This window comes from Herpailurus yagouaroundi, unplaced genomic scaffold, assembly GCF_014898765.1.
Source record: "Herpailurus yagouaroundi ecotype Mexico unplaced genomic scaffold, PumYag 100, whole genome shotgun sequence".
Taxonomy (NCBI): Eukaryota; Metazoa; Chordata; class Mammalia; order Carnivora; family Felidae; genus Herpailurus; species Herpailurus yagouaroundi.
Window position 1 is genome coordinate 32045220 of NW_024412391.1, and position 23966 is coordinate 32069185.

Here is a 23966-nt window from a genome sequence, read left to right on the forward strand (position 1 = left end):
AGAAAGAAGAGTCTTGGCTTCGAGTAGTATTCTGCTTTTCCCCACCACATTTGGTCTCTCCCTACAGGCAGATATTGTACATGTGCACAGAAGGTAGCCCCTTGTTTTCCTCTGTAGTTCACCATTTTATGAAATAGAGTCCCTGGAAAGAATTTCTCATTAATCCCCTTTCCCTTTTCTCTTTGCTCCAGCTCTTATCCAGGTTCTTCAGAAGTCCACCAATGGCACTCAAAACTAATCAACCTAACTATAGATATATCCATGGCAAGCTAGAGCTGAATGTACAATGTGAAATGCATGCAGACATAGGCAAGAACCAGTTCTAAATGTGCTCTGCGCAAGAGTTTGTTTAGCATGCCTGCACAGTCCATGCCTGCTTCACCATTGCCTTCTAACTGTTACTGCTGTGTGTCAAAATCATACAACTACTCACATCAATATGGTTTTTGTTTGTTTGTTTGTTTTTTTGGTTTCTGTTGCAATCATAGCACATGTTTTTGTGGCAAAAAACAAGCAGTTTCATTTTTGTATCAAATAGGATTCTTGGGCTAATCTCAGAACTTGAGACCAACAATACCATGTTCTGTGTTGTAAATAGTCAGATCACAGGTGACCTTTCAGACCACAATCTGTTCGTGAGTCAGAGATACTATTAGTAGAAAGACGAAGCCAAAACTCTGACTTTGAGAGATGAGTTTCTTTCCTTTATGTCAGAAGGGACAAAGCAAGCATTTTCATTATTATTATTATTATTCTTTTACGTTACATTCGATTCACCTTAGATTGTCAGCCCATAAAGGGCAAGGGCAGCCTTTGCCAGACTTGAATTGAATTGTGGCAAGTAGAATCATTGTAAATATTGTTTTGACAATGATGATGAAGAACTTGTTATTGTCTGCGAGGTAGACCTACTTCATTGACTTCAAGTAGTTTTTTAATTATTTTTTTTTCTGTTTTTGCTTTGAAAAGTTGTAGGACTCTGTGATTGAGTTTCTCTGTGCTGTTTAAAAGTTTTAAGTAATGAATTTGTTGTTTGCATGGACAAACAGTATCAATGAAACTGAGGTATGGGTCTCTACTTCACAGAATGATTTTGCTTTCTTTCTACCTTCTTCACAGAAAATACTTATGAGTCTCTATGAGGTTGTTTCTCACAGCCATTTAATTTCAAATGAATTGTTAATAGGTATTAAACTGATTATCATTACATGAAGGAATAACATTATGAATGATAAAAGGCAGCTATTTATGGTATGGCTTTCAAGATGGCTATGCTCTACACTTAAGATTTTCATCTTAGGTAAAAATTTTAAAATCCTTGACTCTAACTTAGGTTTATATGCATATTTGTTAATCCAAATTAATTTTTTACATAATAGCAAATGGGGAGAGATGAACACAACACCATATTTGGAGCCAAGGAAATCCAAGGAAATCAAATCGAATAGTTGAAATATAAAAATTTTCCTGATGCCACATGCAGAAACGGAAACACACACACACACACACACACACACACACACACACACACAGACGAGAAACCCTGCAAAACCTTAAACCCAAAGGTGACTGAATCAAAGGTAACTGGTGGCATTGTGGACATTGTGTTGAGGAAGGACAACCAGGGAGGCATCCCAGAAGGCTTTACAGTGGCCCTGTTGAGGGATACAGAGAAATCCACCTTGTAATAGCAGGATGAAGCAGGACTGTCAATAGACTACTATTTTAGACTAACATTTCAGAATGGGTGATTGGGAGAGAGAAAATAGCTGGATTTGGTTAGAGGATGGCAGGATAACGGGTTCAGTTGGAAGTGTGCTCAGTTTTAGGTGCTTAGATATGGGAACAGAGATCTACAATTTCCAAGTTTGTGTCAGATTCTGTGGGCACAGATCAGAACTGGAGAGAGACTTGGCAAACCATTTGTCAGCAGGTGATTCTAGAAGGCTTGGCTCTCTCTCCAAAAAGGAAGAATGTATATGGATAGGAAGGAAAAAGTACAGTTTAAATAATTGAAGTATTCATTAAATGACTAGAATGTACCTAGTGTGTAGTAAATTATTTCTGATAGGTGCTTTATTTAATCCTCCACTACCTTTTACAATTCCTTTATTGTTACCCCCATTTGCCTGAACAGGTAATGAATGCAGGTTTTGAGAGATGCCTTTACTAAAATGAAAAAGCTAGTAAGTGTTTAAGATCTGGGTTCAAACTCATGTCTCACAATACGAAACTTGATGCTATTTGCCTACACCCCAGCTTTTATGCCTCAGCATCTTGGGCATAGAATGCTGGATGACGCCAACATTTAAGAGAGCTAAGAAAGGAAGTTCTATAGAAGAAGGCTGGGGAGTGTGAGAGACCCAGTTCAAGAGAGGATAGACTCCTGAAGGCGATATGCAAAGTCACAGTTAGGGGACTGGTGACTTCAGTAGAGCACTTTCAGAGCACAGTGAGGGCTGGATTGAGTGGGGTGAAGTGTGAAGGGAGGGGAAGAAATGAAGTCCATGGATGGTACTACTGTGTTCAAGAAGGTGCTGAGGGCTAGGAGAGAACATGCAGCCTTGGGAGTTACAAGGGCATTTGTGAGTAGTAGGAGCTATATACAGAGCTGTGCTGGGGATTCTGTGCGCTTAGATCTCTAAGCGGAGCAGTGTGGAATCACCAGGGTTGTGAGCAGTCGAGGTAACTTCATGAATGAAGAAAGGCAATTCTGGATGCAAGCTTCTTCTGAAGTCTTTTAAAGTGTTATCAGTCTTGGGGCGCCTGGGTGGCGCAGTCGGTTAAGTGTCCGACTTCAGCCAGGTCACGATCTCGCGGTCCGTGAGTTCGAGCCCCGCGTCAGGCTCTGGGCTGATGGCTCAGAGCCTGGAGCCTGTTTCCCATTCTGTGTCTCCCTCTCTCTCTGCCCCTCCCCCGTTCGTGCTCTGTCTCTCTCTGTCCCAAAAATAAATAAACGTTGAAAAAAAAAATTAATAAAAAAAAAAGTGTTATCAGTCTACTGTCTTTTCAGTTGTTGATCTCTTGTAAGAGCTCTCTGAAAGTTACTTGAGATAATCTGTCAAGATATACAGACCCTTGATTATTTTTTGAGCAAACATCTTCTAGTACCTCAGTATGAGGTCATATGGTATTTATGGTTATAGTTAGAAAATGACATCATGGGGGCACCTGGGTGGCTCAGTTAGTTAAGTGTCATACTCTTGGTTTGGGCTCAGGTCGCGATCTCACGGTTCATGAGATTAAACACTGTTGTCAGCACGGAGCCTGCTTGGGATTCTGTCTTTTCCTCTCTCTCTGCCCCTCCCCAACTCGGGTGTGCACACTCTCTCTCTCTCAAAAATAAATGAACTTTAAAAAAAAGAAAAAAAAATGACATCATGAATTAGTGCTTGTCTAAAATGTTCTAAGTTGGTTACTATACCATTATTTTCATCCATCTCATGTACCATGGGTTATGTTTTCTGTCCTGTGTTTTGATCTCTACTGTTAATTTTGTTTGGAGATTACAGAAGAGTTTTAGACCTCTCTAAAAGCCCATTACTTATGGCATGTTCTGATTTTTGACAGATTCATGTGTTTCTTCAAGCTTTTAAAGTACATTCACAACAGTAGCAATAATTTATTTTGGGGATTGGGGTTGTATCTAAATCTCACTGTCTAAGACAGAATTATAAAATGGATTTCCAAAATTGTGGTCTTTTAAAAACCATGCAGTCAAAGCATTTACTATCATTTTTTAAAACGTGAATTGCAAGTTCAATATGATGCTCATAGTATTTAACAGAACATGTCTCTTCTTTTTTCATGTTTTGGAGTGCATTTTTTTCTATTTCTCCATCCTTATCTCCTTTTTGACTCAGGCATTGCTCTCCTGGGGGGGATCACTGTGCTTCAACCTGTCTGTAGATCCTCAAGGTACCCAGAGGTGACTAATCCATACATACTTTCTCTCTGGTTTTAACATCCTAGTCCTGTCCAGCCCTGTGAAATGTTTCAGAAATCAGTCTCTAATCACTAGGTAAGGCTAAATGGTGACACCCTACTTACCCCTGGACACACATACCCGATTCCAGGAGAGTTAAGCCATATGGGGATTGTCATCGTGGCTCTGTGTTTAATGCTAGGAGAGGAGTCCAGTCATAGGTAAATAAAATGTTACTATCCATTACTACTCAAGAGACTGCTTTCATGCCACATACTTGGTTAAGCTCTGGAGACATGCTAGTATAGTAAACAAATAGATGCAATCGCTTCTCTTGAGGAGTTTATAGTCTAGGGAAAAGAAATCTCTTTTAAGCAACATCATAGAAATGTAAACCAAGCTTCACAGCAAGAAAGATAGGCATTCGTCATTTGTTATTGAAAACATATTTTTTGACTAACTATCACGGGCGAGGTGTCTGGATGAAGAGTGAATATAGCAGTAACAATGGCACAGGTCTTTCCAGGGCTCTTCAGGAAATATCTTTGTCACACAGGTTATTGAGTGCTAGTGTTGATATTTTGTATTGTTTTAGTAAATTCCCTATCTTTGAAATTCATATTTGTAACACTTATTTGACCTGGAAGTTGGTAAAGTATATAAGACTGACTCTCTTCAAAAATATGTAACATTTAAACATGACAGCAGGTTTTAGCTCTCCAAGTGTACTTCCTCTTCACATTCATTTTTCCTAGTCGGTAACATTTAATAGTAAGCAGTATAACTGGCTGTAACCAATATGATTATCTTCATATATTCTATAACATTTCTTGCAGTTATTGCCAGCTTTCGAGGAACGGTACCATATGGCCTGTCATTGGAAATTGGAGATACAGTTCAGATCCTGGAGAAGTGTGATGGTAAGTGGGCTAGTTACCCCACTGTGGTTTGAAGCTATATACCCAACCTCCTCACCACTGGACAGTTCATAATGTTTACAAATTCTGTCCTCCTATTGATTTCTGGAATTTTTCCAGTGGTCACAGTGAACCATTTTTGACAAAGTTTGTTTCTTGCAATGTCTGGCTTATGGAAAAGCATGATTTGCTATTTTTAAGCTGATTTTATTGTTCCTGATATTATGTCTTTATATTCACTAGATGCCAACGTAGAAAGCAGTTGAGGCTACTGTATTTGTGGGAGTTCATGATTCAGTGCCAAACTAGAAGGTCTTTGTCAGAATCTCAAGTGTCTTGTAGGTGCCCAGGACAGGAAGAAACATACATCCAGAGCAGAAATGGCTTCTTCAAGGTTAGGTAATCAGAGGCCTTGGGGAAGGCTTGAGCCAAGGCCAACTCTGCTCTGGTCCTGCAATCCTCTCTCCACCCCTAAATTTGAACTAAAGTTATTCAATGCATTTGAAATGTTTGTGGAATATACTATAAGAATTTTATGACTATTACTGATTTATGCAGCATGTAACTCACTAAATCAAGATACTTAATATGTCCTCAGATGTTTCCATTCCTGTAAATGGACTTGAACTCTAGTATTTAAAAAGATCCCAGTTGAAATGACTACTCTTTTTTTCTTGTTAATAAAATGGCCACATTTTAAAGCCCTTCTAGTATATCCCAAAATACTCATTTTCTTCTGAAATGCTGTCTTCAGTAGGAATTTATAATATGATAACATCCATGAAACTGTATTCCCCAAAACAGAACTATTAAGTTCACTTATAACCTGGCATTAAATGGTGTTGATACATGAACATTTATTCTGCCCACTATAAATGAAATCTTTAAGAATACAGGTTGTCTAGGTGGCTCAGTTGGTTGAGCATCCGACTTTGGCTCAGGTCATGATCTCACAGCTTGCGTGTTTGAGCCCTATGTCAGGCTGTGTGCTGACAGCTCAGAGCTGGAGCCTGCTTCAGATTCTGTGTCTCCCTCTCTCTCTGCCCCTGCCCTGCTCACTCACACTCTGTCTCTCTCAAAAATCAATAAATCTTTAAAAATTTAAAGAAAATATATAATAAGGTCTTTCTTGTTATTGCCAGATGCATTTTGTCTATGTTTTCTTTGTGTACAGGTAAATATAAAATCTGTTTTGGAATGGTGCATAAAAATGGGCTTCGTAGCTAACAGGAGCTCCTTTGTAACCTAAAAACCTTTCTCTGTGATGTAATTGGACAGAGACCTCTGTATGAGATTTTTGCAGTTCTCAAAAAGTTTTGGTTTCTGTTAGAATAATTATTTAACATTGGATATATTTCTTGGGTTTGTCTTTCAGGGATATAATAAATCCTGAGATATACAGTTTCTCCTCAATTAATTCTGCTTGCTTCAGACTGATTTTAAAGCTGTTAAGTATGGCATTTTACAATATATCCGTTTCAGAAAACTTATGAGGAACAAAAATATTTAAATACAAGTTCAAATATTTCCTTTTAAAAATTCAGTTTGTTAAAAGGTCCAATTCAACAGAATATTTGTTACATGGTAAAATAATTTCTTACCAAGAAACAAAATGGTTCTGTGCTTGAGGAAATTCTAAGTTGAAAATAATACATTTATAGGGGGCTATCTATTTACCATATATATTCATATATATGCTCTGTGCTTGTTTTAAGCAGTAAAAAGATATGTTACTCTTTAGGGATAGTGCTATACAATTGATACAGAATTGCTTGGAGGTTAAGTCATAGGCATTCTATAGAATAAAAATTAGGGTCAGATCATTACTAGAACATTTTGCTGATGAGAGTGCCCATCACTGTTATTAATGGATGATAACTGATTTCCCACTTCTTATGCTATCAGACTGATCCTAACCCTAGATGATGGGCTGAAGGATGTGAAAATTCACTCTATGACTGTTGGCTGAGCCCTGTTGTTTGGCGATAGGGTCTGGACCTTGTAGTCAGGCAAAGACAAATCGGAAACATATTAAATCTTTTGCAGATTCTTGAATTTCCCTGAGACATAGTGTATAGCCTTTTTTAAAAGTAGAGAAACTGTACTCAGGTAAATTAACCTGCCCTAAATAAAATAATAAGTAGCAAAGCCAGAATTTAAGCCCAATCCTTTGTTTCCAAACCCTGTACTTCTATTATGCATGTTTCTATTTTTCATATAAATTTCCATTACAATTTTTAAAATACTTGTATTAATAGAATACTTAAACTAGTGGTCTCTTGAGCTATAGTCTAGCTTATTTCCAACCCCCATCTTTTCATACATAGGATATTTACATATAGGGTAAAATTCTATCAGTAAAGGACAGATTGATTTGTAATCACTTTTCTTTAAAACATTACAATGGTTTAATCAAAATAATGACCGTGATTATTTCTCCACAGGCTGGTACAGAGGATTTGCTTTAAAAAACCCAAATGTCAAGGTAAAAAATATTACTCCTAACCATAATTATGGATTTTTTTTAAAAGTTATTTTACTTTATTTCATTTTACAGTTGTAATTACAGTTGGAACTCTTAGTTGAAATGCCAAATGGCAATTCAGATTTTCATGATTTTGAAAATTCCTTTGAACTTGGATTATCATTAAGACATGCTACTCAAGTGGTAATCCAACATAGCTCTTGCAATTTGTACTGAGAAGACCTTAATAAGCTCATTATATATAAACAAAATCTTTTTGAAGTGTTAGTTTAGCAGAGGGCAAAATTAAAATTCAAGGGGAAATTAAAATTCAGGGTAAATGGATATTCCAAAAGAAATATCAATTAGAGGTATTTAATCTTTAAGTTTTCTGTGGTATCATTTGTAAAATAGTGGTGTGGAGAAACACGTTTATTTCAGCAACCTTGTCCCTTTTGGGTTTGGACAGGTGAAACATGGGGAAACCATATTATAAAGAGCTTCCCCTTCTTACCATTCCAGACAGAAGCTAAGACTCCTTGTCCTTTATATGTTTATATACATCCTCAGGAATTATAAAAGGAAGTAGTATGATTTTTGTTTTACCTCTCATTTGTATACTTTATGACTTTGGAACTAATCCTTACTATTATCTGTGGCTCTGCTTTAACTTCTCAATCCTTTAGCCATGCTTTGTACATTCTGTAATACTCTCTTACATGTCATGTTCACTTGTTGGTTTAATTCTGGCTTTATTAGGATTTTAGATAAGAAATTGTATAATTTCTTATTCTCAAAATATAATGCAAGTAATCGAAATTCTTCTGCCTGCCTTTCTGCTTAACTATACCTTTTTCTGGATCATCCAGCTGTATATAATAACTGTATTTTTATTTATTTTTGGTCATTCTAAAGGAAAGCCTGAGGGGCAAAAGAGTATAGAAATTTCATATTTTTAGTATTTTAGTCCTTATTTAAAGTTATTTTTGGTCATCTGCAAGGCACATGCAAATATAGTTTTAGTACTTAATTATTTATTTAGAATAATTTTGAGAAAAATAGGACTTATTTCTGCCACTCTTCTAACCTCAAGTTCTGACTTTTTCTTATTAATTATAATTACTCTGTTTGTTAATCCTACCATTTTGAGTTAATTTAAATTTTGAAGGAAAAAATATATTTTTAACATGTATATCTGTTTATTACTGTCGTATGTACAGAATTTGCTTATTAAATTTTATGTTATCCTTGGATCCACAATGGTGATAACATATTCAAATGGCATTTGCTTTCCTAAATATTTAATTGAATTTGTCATTTGATTACACATCAAAAATCATTCAGAGGATATTGTCATTTAATGGACAATAAAATTGATGCTAATTTTTTTTTAATGTTGCTTCTTTCAACATCCCATTTAGAACAAAGGAACAATTGCTTTGTCCTGTCTTTTCTCTACAATAAAAAGCTTTAAGCTAGCGTGTGTCTTTTGTTTAATTTTTGTTGCATCAGAATGCAGCCTGCTGATTAAGTCCTGCTATGTTTTCATCAGAGATCTTCCATAACACATAATATATGTATTGTCTCCCGATTCACGGTGATTTTTTTGTGTGTCTGTATTTAAAAATAGCCACGAGTGTTTTAGAGAGAAGTAAAAGAACAACTACCAAAACAATCAAAGAACCCTCTTTGAAAATCATGCAATATTAAAAAAAAAATTTAATTCAGTCTAACATGCTTTCTATTCTATGCAGAATTCCTGAAAATTTTTAAATAACTCTGTTTTGTAAAGAATAGATTTTTGAGTGAGATTTAATTTTTTTTTTTTTTTGTTACTATATTTGCTTCAGAGAATCCCTGAATTTGTAAACTAGTCAGTGGTGGAAAATAAAAGGAATGGGTCCAGTGTGATAGAGATGTTGTTTTTTCCTATTTCTGATATTGCTCTGGCTGTATGACTGTAGTGTATGCCTATGACTTGTGAACACCCTCTCCACTCCCCCCTCCCCCCCCCCTTATCCATCCACTAGCACCATAACCTTCATGTTTTCTCTTCCAGGGTATCTTTCCTTCCAGCTACGTTCATTTGAAAAATGCCTGTGTGAAGAACAAAGGGTAAGAAAGGAGTTTTATTAATGGAGGATTTTCACAGAACCATTGCTTATTTTAGAATTTGAAAGGCTTAGTAATTGTCTTGAAAAATGAACTATAGGAGATCATGCCATTGTCTGTGTTGTCTGGTGAGGGCGGTTGGTGGAGACAATTTAATGCAGTACGTCTATGTGTGCTAGACCTGAAGAGAGTCTGAGGGCACCAGAGGTCTCTCATTGTCCACAGATCATGGAATCAGCCTAATTGTAAGCACAAGGAGTGGGTTCTTTTTGGTTTTCTGCTATATAGAAAAGCATGTCAGTCAACCCATGGAGTGCTGAGTCATGTCTCAAACCCTGGGAATTTCCTAGATTTACCATTGATTATAAGCACCCAAGTCTGACTGTTTTTCCCTAAATGGGGATAATACCATGTTTTCGTGTCACCTCTTCACAAAGCCACTCTTCTATTTTAGGGAATGGAATTTCTGTACTTTGAGCTCATTGATCACCTAAGATTTCTCATATATTTTAAAAGTCTTTCCAGTCTGCAAAAGTTCTTGAAGTAGCTGTCAGGATAGCAGGGTCATTCAAATAAAATACCATAGTATAAAACGGTAGAACTTCCTTATTTAACTGCTTATCTTGAGCAGGTGATTCATTGTAAGTGGACTGTGGATTTGGATCCAAACATTTGCTGCCAGTGCCATAAGAAATACGCCCTGGATCACTGAATGATTGTCATTTTACGACAAAAGAAAGAAGACAGATTCAACTGCAAAAATTACATTTTTCTTCAAATAGAAAAAAATAGCAATTTATTTGAATTACTAAAGCACATTTGAAAGTATAGTAAATGAGATCTTCAAATTTGAGTTTTACCAAGAAAGTTCCAAGGATGCTATTTAAATGGATGATTCTTATATCTGCTGTCTGTAAAGGTAGAGTACTGGTCTTAGTTCAGTGAAATAATCTCTGCAGGTGGCCGAGAATCTATGGTATAAATACATTCAGAGTTTCCTATATGGATAAAACTTAGAGTCTAGGAGATCCTTATACTATATGTCTTGTATGTATATGTCTGTTACTTTTTTTTAAGTTTATTTATTTATTTTGAGAGAGAGAGAGAGAGAGAGGCAGAGAGACAGAGGGAGAGAGAAACTCCCAAGCAGGTTCTGCGCTGTCATGCAGAGCCTGAAACAGGGCTCTATCCCACAACACTGGGATCGTGACCTGAGCTGAAATCAAGAGTCGCCTCTCAACCAACTGGACCACCCAGACACCCCTATATGTCTGCTACTTTAAGCCATATTACTATCATTAGTAGTAGCAGTAGTAATTATTTAAAATAGATTAAAAATGTAATTCTAATATTAATATTTACCACTACTACTGTTTTTTTTTTTAGAAAGTTACCCTTTTTTTGGTCTTTTAATGTTTATTTTATTCTTGAGGGAGAGCCCACGCAAGTAGGGGAGGGGTAGAAGGAGGAGGACAGAGGGTCTGAAGTGGGCTCTGTGCTGACAGCAGCAAGCCCAGTGCGGGATTTGAATTCATGTACCGCAAAATCATGACCTGAGGTGAAGTCGGATGCTCAATTGACTGAGCCACCCAGGGGCCCCTACTGCTACTGTTTGAATAAATGTGTGTCCTTTGGGAATGTTGTGCAGCTGTAACCTACCAGAAATGAGTCAAGCAGAGTTATCAGTCCTTTTGGAACCCTCCCGCCAGGCTCACTTTGATGCTGTCCAGCTCCCCTCAAGTAAACCAGAGGAACCTCTAGAAGATATTTAAACCATAAGCTTACTCTTTGTTCTGACATTTCTGCTCTAGTGATCTGAGCTGGACAAGGTGGAACCCCCAAGGTCTCTACCCTGACCCTTAAAGTGTCCACCTGGGCAAACCCATGCAACCAGTTTTCCTTGTTGCCTTTGTCCCAAGCCCAGCCCTATGCCTTCAACTCTCCAGAGCAAAGGGCCACTCAGCCCACACCTTACACTCTGACCAAGGGAAAGAGAGGATGTTAGCAAAGATGATATCAGTCATCACTTGACCCGTTGGAAGTCCTACCTCTCAAAGCAGATTGGGTGGGACATTATCAAAATAAATTCCTTCTTTTATTTATAAATTTTTGTCCTAGGCAATAACTGGTGTGTATCTGACCCCCTTCCCTGAGCCTGAGGAAGTTTAAGCATGTATAAAGTTGTCTCAAAATTTAGTTGTGTAAGTTTAAGACTTGGTTGTGGGTTCTCTGTGTGATACAGGGCATAATGAGCATTAAATAGCAGAGAACACTGAGGGTAGAGCCCACAATTATTTTCAAAAGAAGAAGAAGAATTTGTTATTGGAATTGATTGAGACCCTAGATTCTAGGACTATTAACTGGAAGAAAAACTTTAGTCTGAAAAACATTTGAGAACACATATTGCTAGATGATTGCTTTCCCAAAGAACTTGTTTAGGATTTTGATGTTACCTCTCTTACTGCAAGATTAGCAGCTTGGGGTGCCTGCCTGGGTGGCTCAGTTGGTTAAGCATCTGACTCTTGACTTTGGCTCAGGGCATGATCTCCTGGTTCATGAATTTGAGCCCTGCATCGGGCTCTGCGCTGACAGCCTGCTTGGGATTCTTTCTCTCCTCTCTCTGCCCTCCACTTCCCCTCACTTTCAAAATAAATAATAAACTTTAAGGAAAGAAAAAAAAAAAAAGAAAAAGAAAGATTAGCAGCCTGATGGCCCACTGGAATGAAATTGCTGCAAAGTATATCTCAGAGTAACTAAGCAAAATGTAATTTCAGGGGCAACTACTTATGACTACTGGAACATTGATTTTTGCTTTTGGTGTAATTAAGAGGAAACAGCTGCCTCGTTGAAAACGGAGATTTTGTGGAGCTTCTTAAAAATTTACATTTTGGTGGAACAAACCCCAAATCAACTTCTCACAGACTGAATTGCCTTTACATTCAGTCCTGGGTTTCAGAGCTATGTAGGGCTGATGGGGGTCCTTAAATTAAATTATAGTTGATGAACAGCGAGGCCACTTCTGTATTGTTTAATTGCTGCTTGAGGTCATGCCACTTTTTAAACGTTAACTGGGTTGTCGGGTTGTCCTGGAAATTCATCGTTCCCTTCTTGACCTTACATCTGATCATTTTATAATCTTTGTCTCCAAATATTCATCATTTAAATTGCAACAGCTGCTTCAGAAGCAAAATACATGAGCTACCATTTGCAAATGCCACATGTTGACTTGAGAAGAGGTTCTGGAAATGTCGCAGTTCATATACTATGGTTTACTTTTATTTCTAGGTTTAAATCCCGGTTTTCCATTTTCAGCTGTGTTTCCTTAAGGCCTAGAAAGAAGGGAAATATTAACAGAGCAGGTATTTTAACAGCACTATGAAATGAGGAAACAAGGCTCTCTTGGTAAAGATTTTAGTTTTCTACTTGATGTCAAGAAGACTTTACAAAAGGCAATTATACACCCTTTGGATATAACATCACAAAGGAGCTACAGACCAGTTAATTAGCCTCATGCTAAGAAGTAATTTTCCCTTGATCATCTAGACAACCTGGTTCCCTGTCTTAAGATGTTGTTACCTTCTACATATTAGATATTGTCCTTGAAAAAATACATACTCAATGTTAAGAAACTAATCCATCACATAGCAGGTAACACTCTTTTGAAAAGTTGTAATAATAGTCACTTAGGCATTTTCACTTGAAACAATTTGAAAAAAGAAACTTGAGGTGAAGAGAAAGGTTGTTATATGTCAAAGATAGACACAAAGGGTAAATGAAACCTTCTAGGTTTTTTTTTTTTTTGGTCCCTATCTTCATGTATCTTCTCAACATCAGAACCACTGTATATATCCTAGTAGATGTTGGTATGAATGTTTTCCAGTATGGTTGTGACTTGTGGAGAAAAAACAGGAAGAATATATTACCCTAATCAGAGAGAAGAACATTGTGCAATGGATGTTCAAACATTTATGATTTCAGAAGCTCTTAAGCTCTATGATGCATGATAATATTATTAATATACTAATCTTTTTTCATGGTCCCACTTACAGATAATAAAAATGAAGTGTTAATAAGGTCAAGTGACAATTTGACAATAAATTTCATATATAAATAAAAAAAATGGAAACCAATTTGACAATAAATTTCATATATAAAAAAAAAAAATGTCAAGTGAGTGTTCAGGGGCGTCTGGGTGGCTCACTCGGTTGAGCATCAGACTTCGGCTCAGGTCATGATCTTACAGTTTGTGAGTTCGAGCCCCGCATTGGGCTCTCTGCTGTCAGCACAGAGCCTGCCTCAGATCCTCTATCTCCCTCTATCTCCCTCTGTCTCTCTGCCCCTCCCCTACTCGCGCACTCTCTCAGAAATTAATAAACATTAAAAAGAAGAGCAAGGGAGTGTTTAATCTGTACCTCAGTGTGTAGATATTTATAACACTAAGTCACTTTGCATGTTTGGAAACATAATATCCTGATCATTGAACAAGTCTGTCATTGTCTTTGAGTCCTATGGTCATAATGCTTAGAAAGCAAAAGCCATCTCATAGTTGATGCGAGCTTGGTGACCTCATGTTACATGAAGGCTTTTGGGTTTGGGGAGGTTAAATGAGTTGTTCAGCGGTCAAATTGTGGCTGGAGCAGAACTCTTCTGTTAATGTTGCTTCTTACCACACTCTTCAAAGTTGACATTGATGAAGTGGGTGGTCATTTTGGTATTGCAGTGCCATAACCCACATGACATCCCTCACACAGGTCTATGATAAGATCCTGATTACTGTGTGCAGAATCCAAAACAATTAGGCAGTTTCCTTTTCTAGTTTTATCTTTTAGAGGATTTAAAATAAAATTATTGTCAATGATAATGACCTGCGTACTTTGTTTTTCTTTTTTAATTTCACAGACAATTTGAAATGGTTATTCCCACTGAAGACTCTGTTATAACAGAAATGACATCGACATTAAGAGACTGGGGAACCATGTGGAAACAGCTCTATGTGGTAACTTTTTAATGGCATAGTTTTTCGGATAGAGAATTGTTTTAAGGATACTTGAACAAGGGTAAGCACTGACTAATAATTGAGCACCTTCTCTGAGGCACTTGTACTCCTCCAGAAATTGGAGATACAGAGCCTTGCAAGACATAGTCGTGTCCACTAATCATGTGTTTTGTGAGTTCTTATTCAAACCGTAGGAATGTAAAACATGATTTTTCTGGCATCTAATCAAATAGAATGGTTTACATGGAACTTGTGTTAGGCTTTCTGAGTATTTTTGATCTTCAAAGAAAAAGAAATTCCTTTTCAGTGCAATTGGAGTATTGGTGGCATTTTATTCTAATTTTCTGTAAATGATTCAAGTGTACTGAAAATGATAGACTCCTTAGGCAGAATGAACAAGAATATTCTAAATATATAAGGGAAAGGAATGTTTCTTGAAAACAAGGGGGGGGGTCCATGTTTGGGGGTTATGTTTTTATGTACGTATTTACTTATTATAACAAATTGTCTTTATTGAGAGCTTAACTGTGTTGCAAACCCTGTAGAAGTACTCTATATGCACTCTCATTTAATCCATATAACCACTCAAGGAAATTGTGACCATGATCATTCCCAGCTTACTAATGAGAAAAATGAGGCAGAGAGTGAAGTACAGTACTTGCTCTGAGCCAAGCAGCTGGAAAATGGCCAAGTGTGGATTCTTAGGTGAATCTAGGGCTCTCACTTTGGGTCTCTGAACATGTCTGAGGAAGATGAATGCTATTTCTCCTTTTATTTTCAAAGACATTTATAGAACAGCTTAATCATTTGAGGGGATGCGTTCAAAATACAAAGGTGTACTTAGCCTGACAAAATGATTTGAAACAGCTTGTCAAAGGGAAAATCCAAATTAGTGAAGGACATTGGCACAGAATGACAGTTTTTATTGTCTGTTACATATAAAATGCAATAGGATATTTCACTGAAGCAAGAAAATCTTAAAAATAAAACCCCTTTTGATGTTGGATTTCTCTGACCATGCCCTCCTAGAGCTGGTGGCTTTAGGAGTCACTACTAAAATCCACAGGGCAGTCTGAGATGAAATGCCAGTCAAGTCAAGATAACTGAACTCAGGGGCTCTGTGCTGAGAGGCAGCAAAGGAAATGCAGATCTCCCTTTCAGATTTTTTTTTTAATAGGAAGAATATAAAATCCAAGTATTATTTCACTTAACATAACATTGTACATAATATTAACGTGGAAATGAAACTATCTGAAATGTTCAGGTCATTGCATCATTTAAATACCCAACGTATGAGTTATAAAAATAATGGCAGTGTAAGTGTCATCCATTTGTGGAGCTAGAGCACCAGCACTTTCCCTTTTATGAGGCTGCTTGTGGGGAACAAAGTTGAATTTCCTCTTGATTCTGCCTTATCTAGCTATTTTTACCTGGTTTTCAGGTTGCAGGCATCTATTTTGGGGACATACTTGATTGGCTTGAAAAAATCTCTGTGTTGTAAGCTCTAGGAGTAACCTTCCACCTTTTTAATGTCCTGAGTAATGGAGATGGAGAGAAAGTTATTTAAAAGTTCCCCCAGATACTGGCATGGTAGTCTGTTATGTTAGGAACAAATATAAAGTTTAACCTGGAGAAAGCAGATTTTTGACCTTGAACATGGGGTTGACTTGGCTATTTATGTTGGGCCTTTTGGTTTCTCTCTTCCTGATAAGAGTGTTTCAAGCCCAATGTTTTAGTTCAGATTCATCATACTTGAGCATCCATGTTCTTTTCCAGTGTTTTTTAAGGCACCCGGATTCTCCACTGGAAGATGTTTGATGAGGATAATAATATCTTGTAAATTGTAAGCAGTTTATGAGATAGACTTAATAGTAGTAGAACATTTAGCTTAAAAGCTCACGGTAAATACTTAAGAAGTGCTAGTTGCTCTTTTTAATGTCATTGGTAAGAGCCTAAATAATATTCTTTAAAATATCACTTAATAAAATATCAGGAACGTAACCACAAAAACCTTAGGAGAAATACAGCTGCCATCTTTTACTAAGTACTTCTGTGCAGGCCTTTGTCTCAATATTTTATATCTTTCTTCCCTGGGGCTCTGCCAGATTGTTTTTATTCCCGAATCTTATCAGAGATAACCTATTCAGGGTCCCACTCTAACTGGTGAAACTTGAGTCTGAAGGTAGATCTGCCGCCCCAGAACCTATGCTCTTTTCATTTTGAGGCAAATGAGAACTTCCCCATTCTCTAAAACACTACAATACCCACAGTTCAGTTTTGGCTACATTTCTGATGCATTGCAGGAACTTACAGATAATCTTTTGTTCCAGGTGTTTAATATTTTACCCTACCCTTTTCATTTACTGTTAAATCAAGAGGATTTTTGATGTTTCTAAATAGTCTTCATAACTGTCCAGTTTTTCAAGAATCATCATTTTATGACTAGCTGCCAGACCAGATAGGTACTGGTTCCACACATTAGGAGAGCAGCTTTGCTGCTCAGGGCTGAGGTATGTCCGTTTTCCTAAAGGGAGAGCTGACCAGCTGGTTTTCATTTTTCTGAGGGAACCAGCTTCCTTCTCATCTTAGCGTTCTCTTAACCTTAGGTACTAAAGGGGACATCATTAGAAAATTAAGCCCATCCTGCTGCACGACTACAAAACACCTTCCCCAAGAGCAGGGAAGGTGACTCTCACCCTGTGACAGTCACTTCAAGAGGGAGCTGCCTCTCCATTTTCCTGCACAAGACTTGACTTATTTTATATCTTCCTTATGTACTTTCTTTGACTCTAGTGGACCTTTCCTCGTGACCACTGACATCCTCAAGGTTTTCCTGATCTTCCCTGATTGTTTCCCATGACCTAAACAGAATCTACCTCTCAGGATCCACAGTATATGACCTCCTATAAATCACATTATTTTTTCATTCATTCTCCAGCGGCTGGGGCTGCCCAAGACAGACACAGTGTCTGTGGTTGGGAGCTTACACCACGTGGAAAACACAGACACTGAGCAGTGAATTACTAGAAGATTGCATTACAGTGTCCCTTTAATGACTTGTATGGGTGTGTATTACATGAGTAAAGAGTGAGAATAGAAGAGCAAGCTCAATGGAGTGCTTTAGGAGTTAGGAGTGTGATTATTTGTATCTCAGAAGACCAGGGATAGTATTATGGAGAATGCTTCGTGTTTCGCCAGCACATTTGTTTAACCTGCACAGTACATTAAAACACTTTAAGTCAGCAAGTATTGATAAGGCAGAGTACATGTCATGATTTTTTTTAAATAAAATTAGAAAAATGTGTTCTGACTGAGCCTCTGTACCTACCCATCACACAGAACTTTGATATTTCTAGAAGTTTATCATTGTAGAGAACTTCAGATATATGAAAATCTCAATACTTTAATGTCCTGTATTAATGTTTTAGTCGAAAGTTAAAGCATAGCTTCTGGTTAAGAAAGATGAAGGGCAGATATTGAGAAATGGTTTTTGCCCTAAGCGCATGGGTAAGAGATGTAGAGTAGCTTTTGGTAAAGACACAATATTTGTAGAGGGCTTATTCTGGACCAAGCCATATTAATAACGGCCAACGTTTACGTGATATTTATTCTAAGCCAGGCATTATTCTCACAGTTTTAGCATATGAACTCATTAATCTTTACTGTGACCCTACCAGGTAGTTATTATGATACTCCTTCTATAGATAAGAAAATACACACAAAGAGGTTAATTGCCAAAGGTTTTTCAGCCAGAAAATGGCAAAGCTGGAATGCAGGTTAATGAGTTGGGCTCCCGAATCTGTGCTCTGCATCACTGTGCTGTACTGCTCTCTTCACAAACATTGTCTCCAATCCACAAAACAACCTTATGGGGAGATCATACTGTCTCTGTTTCACAGATGACAAAACACACTCGCAAGGCCTATAAAACTAGTAAGTAGCAAACCAGGATTTGAAGCCAGGAGTTTAACCCATCTTCCTTACATTAAGCCGCCTTGCTTAATGAATTTCTCAGGGGAGAATATCTTGAATCTACATGAATGTTTAACAAGAGGGAAAACACTATTTTTTTTTAGAGGTCTGACTAGTGACCAGAGAGTAGCAGTGAATGAGTCTGAGAGCCCTCGGTTTACCCAGCTTATGATGGGAAATACAGTAAACATTAAGAGCAACATGCAAGAAATAATTAGCAAACAGTATTTTCCTCTGAATTGGCCTTAATTGTATGCAGCCAGTTCAGAGAAGGGGGATGAGAACATGGGCAAAAGTTATCAGGGAAGATTCCTGACAGAAGTGGAATTCAGGTGGAGCCTTGAAGGACATAGAATTGGGAGAGAGCTACAGAAAGGAGAGTTTGAGATGGAAGGGGAGACAGGGTGTGCAGACTCCGGGTACAGAGGTGTAGTGAGGACGCTGTCTGTGCTGGGGAGTCTTAGAAGTGAGGTACACTCTTGGGCAGAAGAGCAGCATCGTGAACCTGGATGAAAGCGTGTAGAGTGGCAAATGTAATTGACAACACGAGGGGAGAGGTGTCTGTTGACAGAGAATCTGTCAAGCGCAGAGAGGGTAATAAGCAGGAATTCGCCTTCCCTTTCCTCCACGGCTACCTCACAACTCACTATGGGGACTGACCACCGATTCCACATTTTTGTCCTTCCCAGAGAAATGAAGGCGATCTCTTCCACCGGCTGTGGCACATCATGAATGAAATCCTGGATCTGCGGCGGCAGGTGCTGGTGGGCCATCTGACCCATGACCGGATGAAGGATGTGAAGCGCCACATTACTGCCCGCCTGGACTGGGGCAATGAGTGAGTACTGTCCATCACGGGGGATGGAGGGTGTCTCTGGTGACAGATGCCACTTAGGTGTGAGCCACTACTTGGTAGTATCTCCAGAAAACACCATATGGGGCTTTTTCAGCTTTTTTCCGTTTGTGTGCTTAGTGCAGACTGTCACTGGTAGAGCTGAGCACCGCATCCTCTAGGGCTGGTAAGGGTGACAGGAAGTTGTTTGTTCTCTAGTGCCCTGTGAGGTCAGATGGCATGCATGTGCTCACGGAATATGAAATGTTTACAGGGATCAACCAGATATGGCTTCTGCTAAATAGGTCTTATTTAAAAATAGGCTTTGGGTTTGGCATGTGTATTTGCTTTTAATATATACCACTTCCGTACCATGGTAATATGTCACCAGAGTAATCTGGAGGGAGACACTAATGCTAACAGCTCCCATTAAAAGTCTTAAAACAGGTGCACCGGTGGGGCATTCATTATTGCCCTAATTCCGCCTGTGTGTATATATTAGGCTCTTTGAGGAGCTGCTTGGGAGAACTCCGTAAAAAGCAGACCAAGATTTACTTTTAAATAAAACTCTAAGTGACTAATCTAAAATAACAGCCAAGCACTGTGGTAAATCTCATCACTTAAAGCTCTAATCAAGGCTCATGTTGTACTCATACTAAGTATGAATGTTAATATGTGAGTGAGAAATTAGAATAAGCTTTGACTGTGATCCTAGGCTTGTTGAAAGAAGTTAAAAGATCCCTCAATGTCATATTTGATCATGTCCTCCTTCCTTTCCTCTCCCCAAGTCCCCATTTGCTGTTTGGACCTTGAAAGGATCTTAGGACTACAGAATGAAAGAAAGGCAGGCAGAAAAGGAGAAAATGGCCGGGCATATACCACAGATAAATTTGCTTCTTACTGAATCTGGAAAAACTGATTTGAAACTAGTGTGCTTTTTTCTCTGAGCATAGGAAATTATTTTATCAGAAGCCACTTTTTCTTAATTATTCTTTTTTATTTTTACTTTTAATTTTCAAATTTTATTTAAAACCAAGTTATTTAACATATAGTGTAACAATGATTTCAGGAGTAGAATTCATCTATTCACTGCTTACATATAACACCCAGTGCTTATCCCGAGTACCCTCCTTCATGCCCATCACCCATTTAGCCCATCCCCCACCCAACACGCCTCCAGCAACCCTCAGTTTGTTCTCTACGTTTAAGAGTCTCTTATGGTTTGCCTCCCTCTGTTTTTATCTTATTTTTCCTTCCCTTCCCCTATGTTCATCTGTTTTGTTTCTTAAATTCCACATCTGAGTGAAATCACATAATATTTACCTTTCTCTGGCTGGCTAACTTATTTCGCTTAACATAATATACTCTGGCTCCATCCATGTTGTTGCAAATGGCAAGATTTCATTCTTTTTGATTGCTGAGTGGTATTCCTATATATATATATATATATATATATATATATATATATATACACACACACACATATATACATACACACCACATCTTCTTTATCCATCCGTCAGTTGATGGACATTTGGGTTCTTTCCATAATTTGGCTATTGTCAGTAGTGCTGCTATAAACATTGGGGTGCATGTGCCCTTTTGAATCAGCACTCCTGTATCCTTTGCGTAAATACAGAGTAGTGCAATTGCTGGCTCATAGGATAGTTCTATTTCTAATTTTTTGAGGAAACTCCATACTGTTTTCCAGAATGACTGCACCAGTTTGCATTCCTACCAGGAGTGCAAAAGTGTTCCCCTTTCTCCTTGCCAACATCTTTTTAAAAAATGTTTATTTATTTATTTTGAGAGAGAGCATACATGCACAGTGGGGGAGGGGCAGAGAGAGAGAATCCTAAGCAGGTTCCACGCTGTCAGCGCAGAGCCCGACTAGGGGCTTGATCCCATGATTCTGGGATCATGACCTGAAACTGAAACCAGGAGTCAGACACTCAACTGACTGAGCCACCCAGGCACCCCTCAGAATTCACTTTTGATTCTGCCAAGATATGACCTAATATAGGTATGAACATATGAACCTCCTAACACATTTTAAATCTCATTCTCACCCAGAGTCCTTCTGCTGTTTTGTTGAGCAAGATGTGCCATTCAGCCTTTTTACAGTTGACCAGTATGGTAGCCCTAATTTATTTATCTCTAGGAGATTCATTCCTGTGGGGTGTAAACAACCCGAGGTGTGGAATGGCAACAAGACACTGAACTAGGAACGCTGCTTTTTTAAGACGTGAGGCCAATTCCTGAGCCCTTCTTGACTTTACTTTCTTCATCCATGGAAGGAGTAGGTTGAACTCGATAAGGTGCAAGGGTCTTTTCGCTCCAGGGCAACATGATTCCAAACACATAACGTTTCCTGAGGAACAGAGCTTGGCAGCCATTTGTGCTGAGCCTTCAGTCTTGTGTTGTGAGATGAGGCAGCCCGGGCAGGGTAGATCTAATGGTTGCTGGAAGGGGACCCATACTGTCTATCATGTGTTTCTTTTTTTATTTTGAAAAAAACTTTGAGTTTTCACTGAATTATATTGGCTCTTAGTCATTATGGTGGTCTAAGTTTAAAAAGTAGTTTGTAAATAGGAAGAAAGTTGGATGAAGTAGTTTATCAAAAATAACTTGGAAATATAGAGCAGGCAAGAAGATGATACTTTTTCAGTTTTAGGAAGAAAGATGATGACAGAGGGAAAAACGTTAATTATGACTGAATCATGACTCAGTTTTGACTCACGTAAGTTCCAGCTTGTACTTTGGGCAGTTCTGTGGCTAATTTATGGTAAGTTGGTAAAACATGGATGCATGAAAACGAGCAATATAATTTATATAGCTCATCCTCAAATTCATGAATTTTCTGAGGTCTCATTTTATTTTCTTTGAGCAGTTATTTAAAAACAATTTACAGCGCACAGATTGTGCATTTACCTTATTCTTATAAGTATAAATTAGTTTTCTTATTGAATAGTGCTAAATGAAAAGCAAATTCAGATAATTCTATTCAATGTTAAGCTAGATCATACTGTCCTACAAAATTATATGTCAGCATGTAGATCTCTGGATGAACACAAGTTAAGAATGTTCGATCTTGGTGGACAGCCTCTCGTTTGCTGTCCTGCCTGCCACTCCCTTGTGGTATATTCAGTAAACTTCTGTCTCCTTTCAGGAAAAACAAAAAAGAATGTTCAATCTCAAGTTATCTATCACACTGCTGAAGAGTGGTAAAGGGAAGCCCTTAGGATATGGGATGCTTGAGAAGAGGAGGAGGAGATACTCATTTTATTCCCTAACAGGGCCATGAAAAGAAGTGTTCTCACCTGGAGGCATCAGAGTTAAAATAATGTACCTGTTTTTGTTCCCCATAGCATCCTGTGCTGTCCTTTGACTTTCCTGCTAAGATCATATGGGAGGGAGAATCCATTCATCCTTCTTTCCTGATGTCCAGGAACAATTTAATGACTGCATTGATATAGAACTTGACCCTCCCCTCCCCACTCTGGCTTCCTGTATTCTGAGAGTTCTTTTTCCATTTTCTCCCTTCCCACTTTGCCTCATTTCTTTTTATTGTTTTTAAAGTTTTTTTTTAAATGTTTATGAGAGAGAGAGAGGGCGAGAGAGAGCGAGAGCATGAGTAGGGGAGGGGCAGAGAGAGAGGGAGACAGAGAACTCGAAGCAGGTTCCATGCTGTCCATGCAAAGCCCAACATGGAGCTCGAACCCAAGAACTGTGAGCTCATGACCTGAGCCAAAGTTGGACACTCAACCGACTGAGCCACCTAGGCACTCCCTTCTTAGAGGTTTTAAAGCCCTACCCTGATCCTGTTCTGTGAGCTAAGAAACCAAACAGTGGGAGAATTACTCTTTAAAAAAAATTTTTTTTTAACATTTATTTATTATTGAGAGACAGAGAGACACAGAGCACGAGCAGGGAAGGGGCAGAGAGAGGGGGAGACACAGAATCTGAAGCAGGCTCCAGGCTCTGAGCTGTCAGCACAGAGCCCGACAATGAGGCTCGAACTCATAAACTGCGAGATCATGACCGGAGCTGAAGTCGGATGCTCAACCGACTGAGCCACCCGGGCTCCCCGGAGAATTATTCTAAGGATATACCTAGGAATTAACAAAACAAAATAGAAACAGATAAAACTCTATTCACATAGCTGGGACTCCAGGAAGCCAGAAGTTCAACATCCAAAGCCTTATGAGAGAAAGAGACTTGCAGGTTACAGACTTCTGGGGCCCAAAGCCCAGGAGGTTTCTGGACTTCATACCTGCTCCAGAACCTGTGCAGCTCAAGTTGGTCTTTATTCATTCTATAGTGATGTAGATCAGCTGCTCTTCACATATCTTTTCTTCCTCATGTCACATGGCTGATGCTCTGAATTTCTAGGTCCAAATACTCAAAGAAGGAATCTCATTGAAAGCCAGTATCTATTATTCCTCTTTAGACTGAGCATTTTATACCAGCCTCTTAAAGCTACTGGCCAGCCCAAGGGTTATTTGTCTGCAGGTCAGGCGCCTATGTGTCGGCCAGTCAGGTGTTGCTTGGGAAGGGGAGATGGTCAGATGACTAGACAGCCTCAGGTCTTCTGCGTGCCTCCCAGCAAAGAATACGGGTGGGGCAGTTTCTCATAGGAGTTGTGGGTGAGGTAGGTGGCATGATTCATATGTGGTCATAAATCTTCTTTCCTTTGCTAGATAATCTTTCCTCAGCAATACTGACCTGGTGTCAAACGATGCCTTAAC

At 38.5% G+C, this 23966-nt stretch overlaps 1 protein-coding gene across 7 annotated transcripts in view; it reads left to right on the plus strand.

Annotated features, from left to right (window-relative positions):
• Positions 1-23966, plus strand: part of DOCK4 (dedicator of cytokinesis 4) — a 436196-nt gene that overhangs the window by 182956 nt on the left and 229274 nt on the right. For all 7 annotated transcript variants that reach the window (XM_040472219.1, XM_040472215.1, XM_040472222.1 and 4 more), the window contains exons 2-6: positions 4762-4845; positions 7287-7327; positions 9366-9421; positions 14318-14414; positions 19076-19224. In XM_040472219.1, the coding sequence (XP_040328153.1) occupies positions 4762-4845; positions 7287-7327; positions 9366-9421; positions 14318-14414; positions 19076-19224 (427 nt within the window). The remainder of the gene's footprint in view (positions 1-4761; positions 4846-7286; positions 7328-9365; positions 9422-14317; positions 14415-19075; positions 19225-23966) is intronic.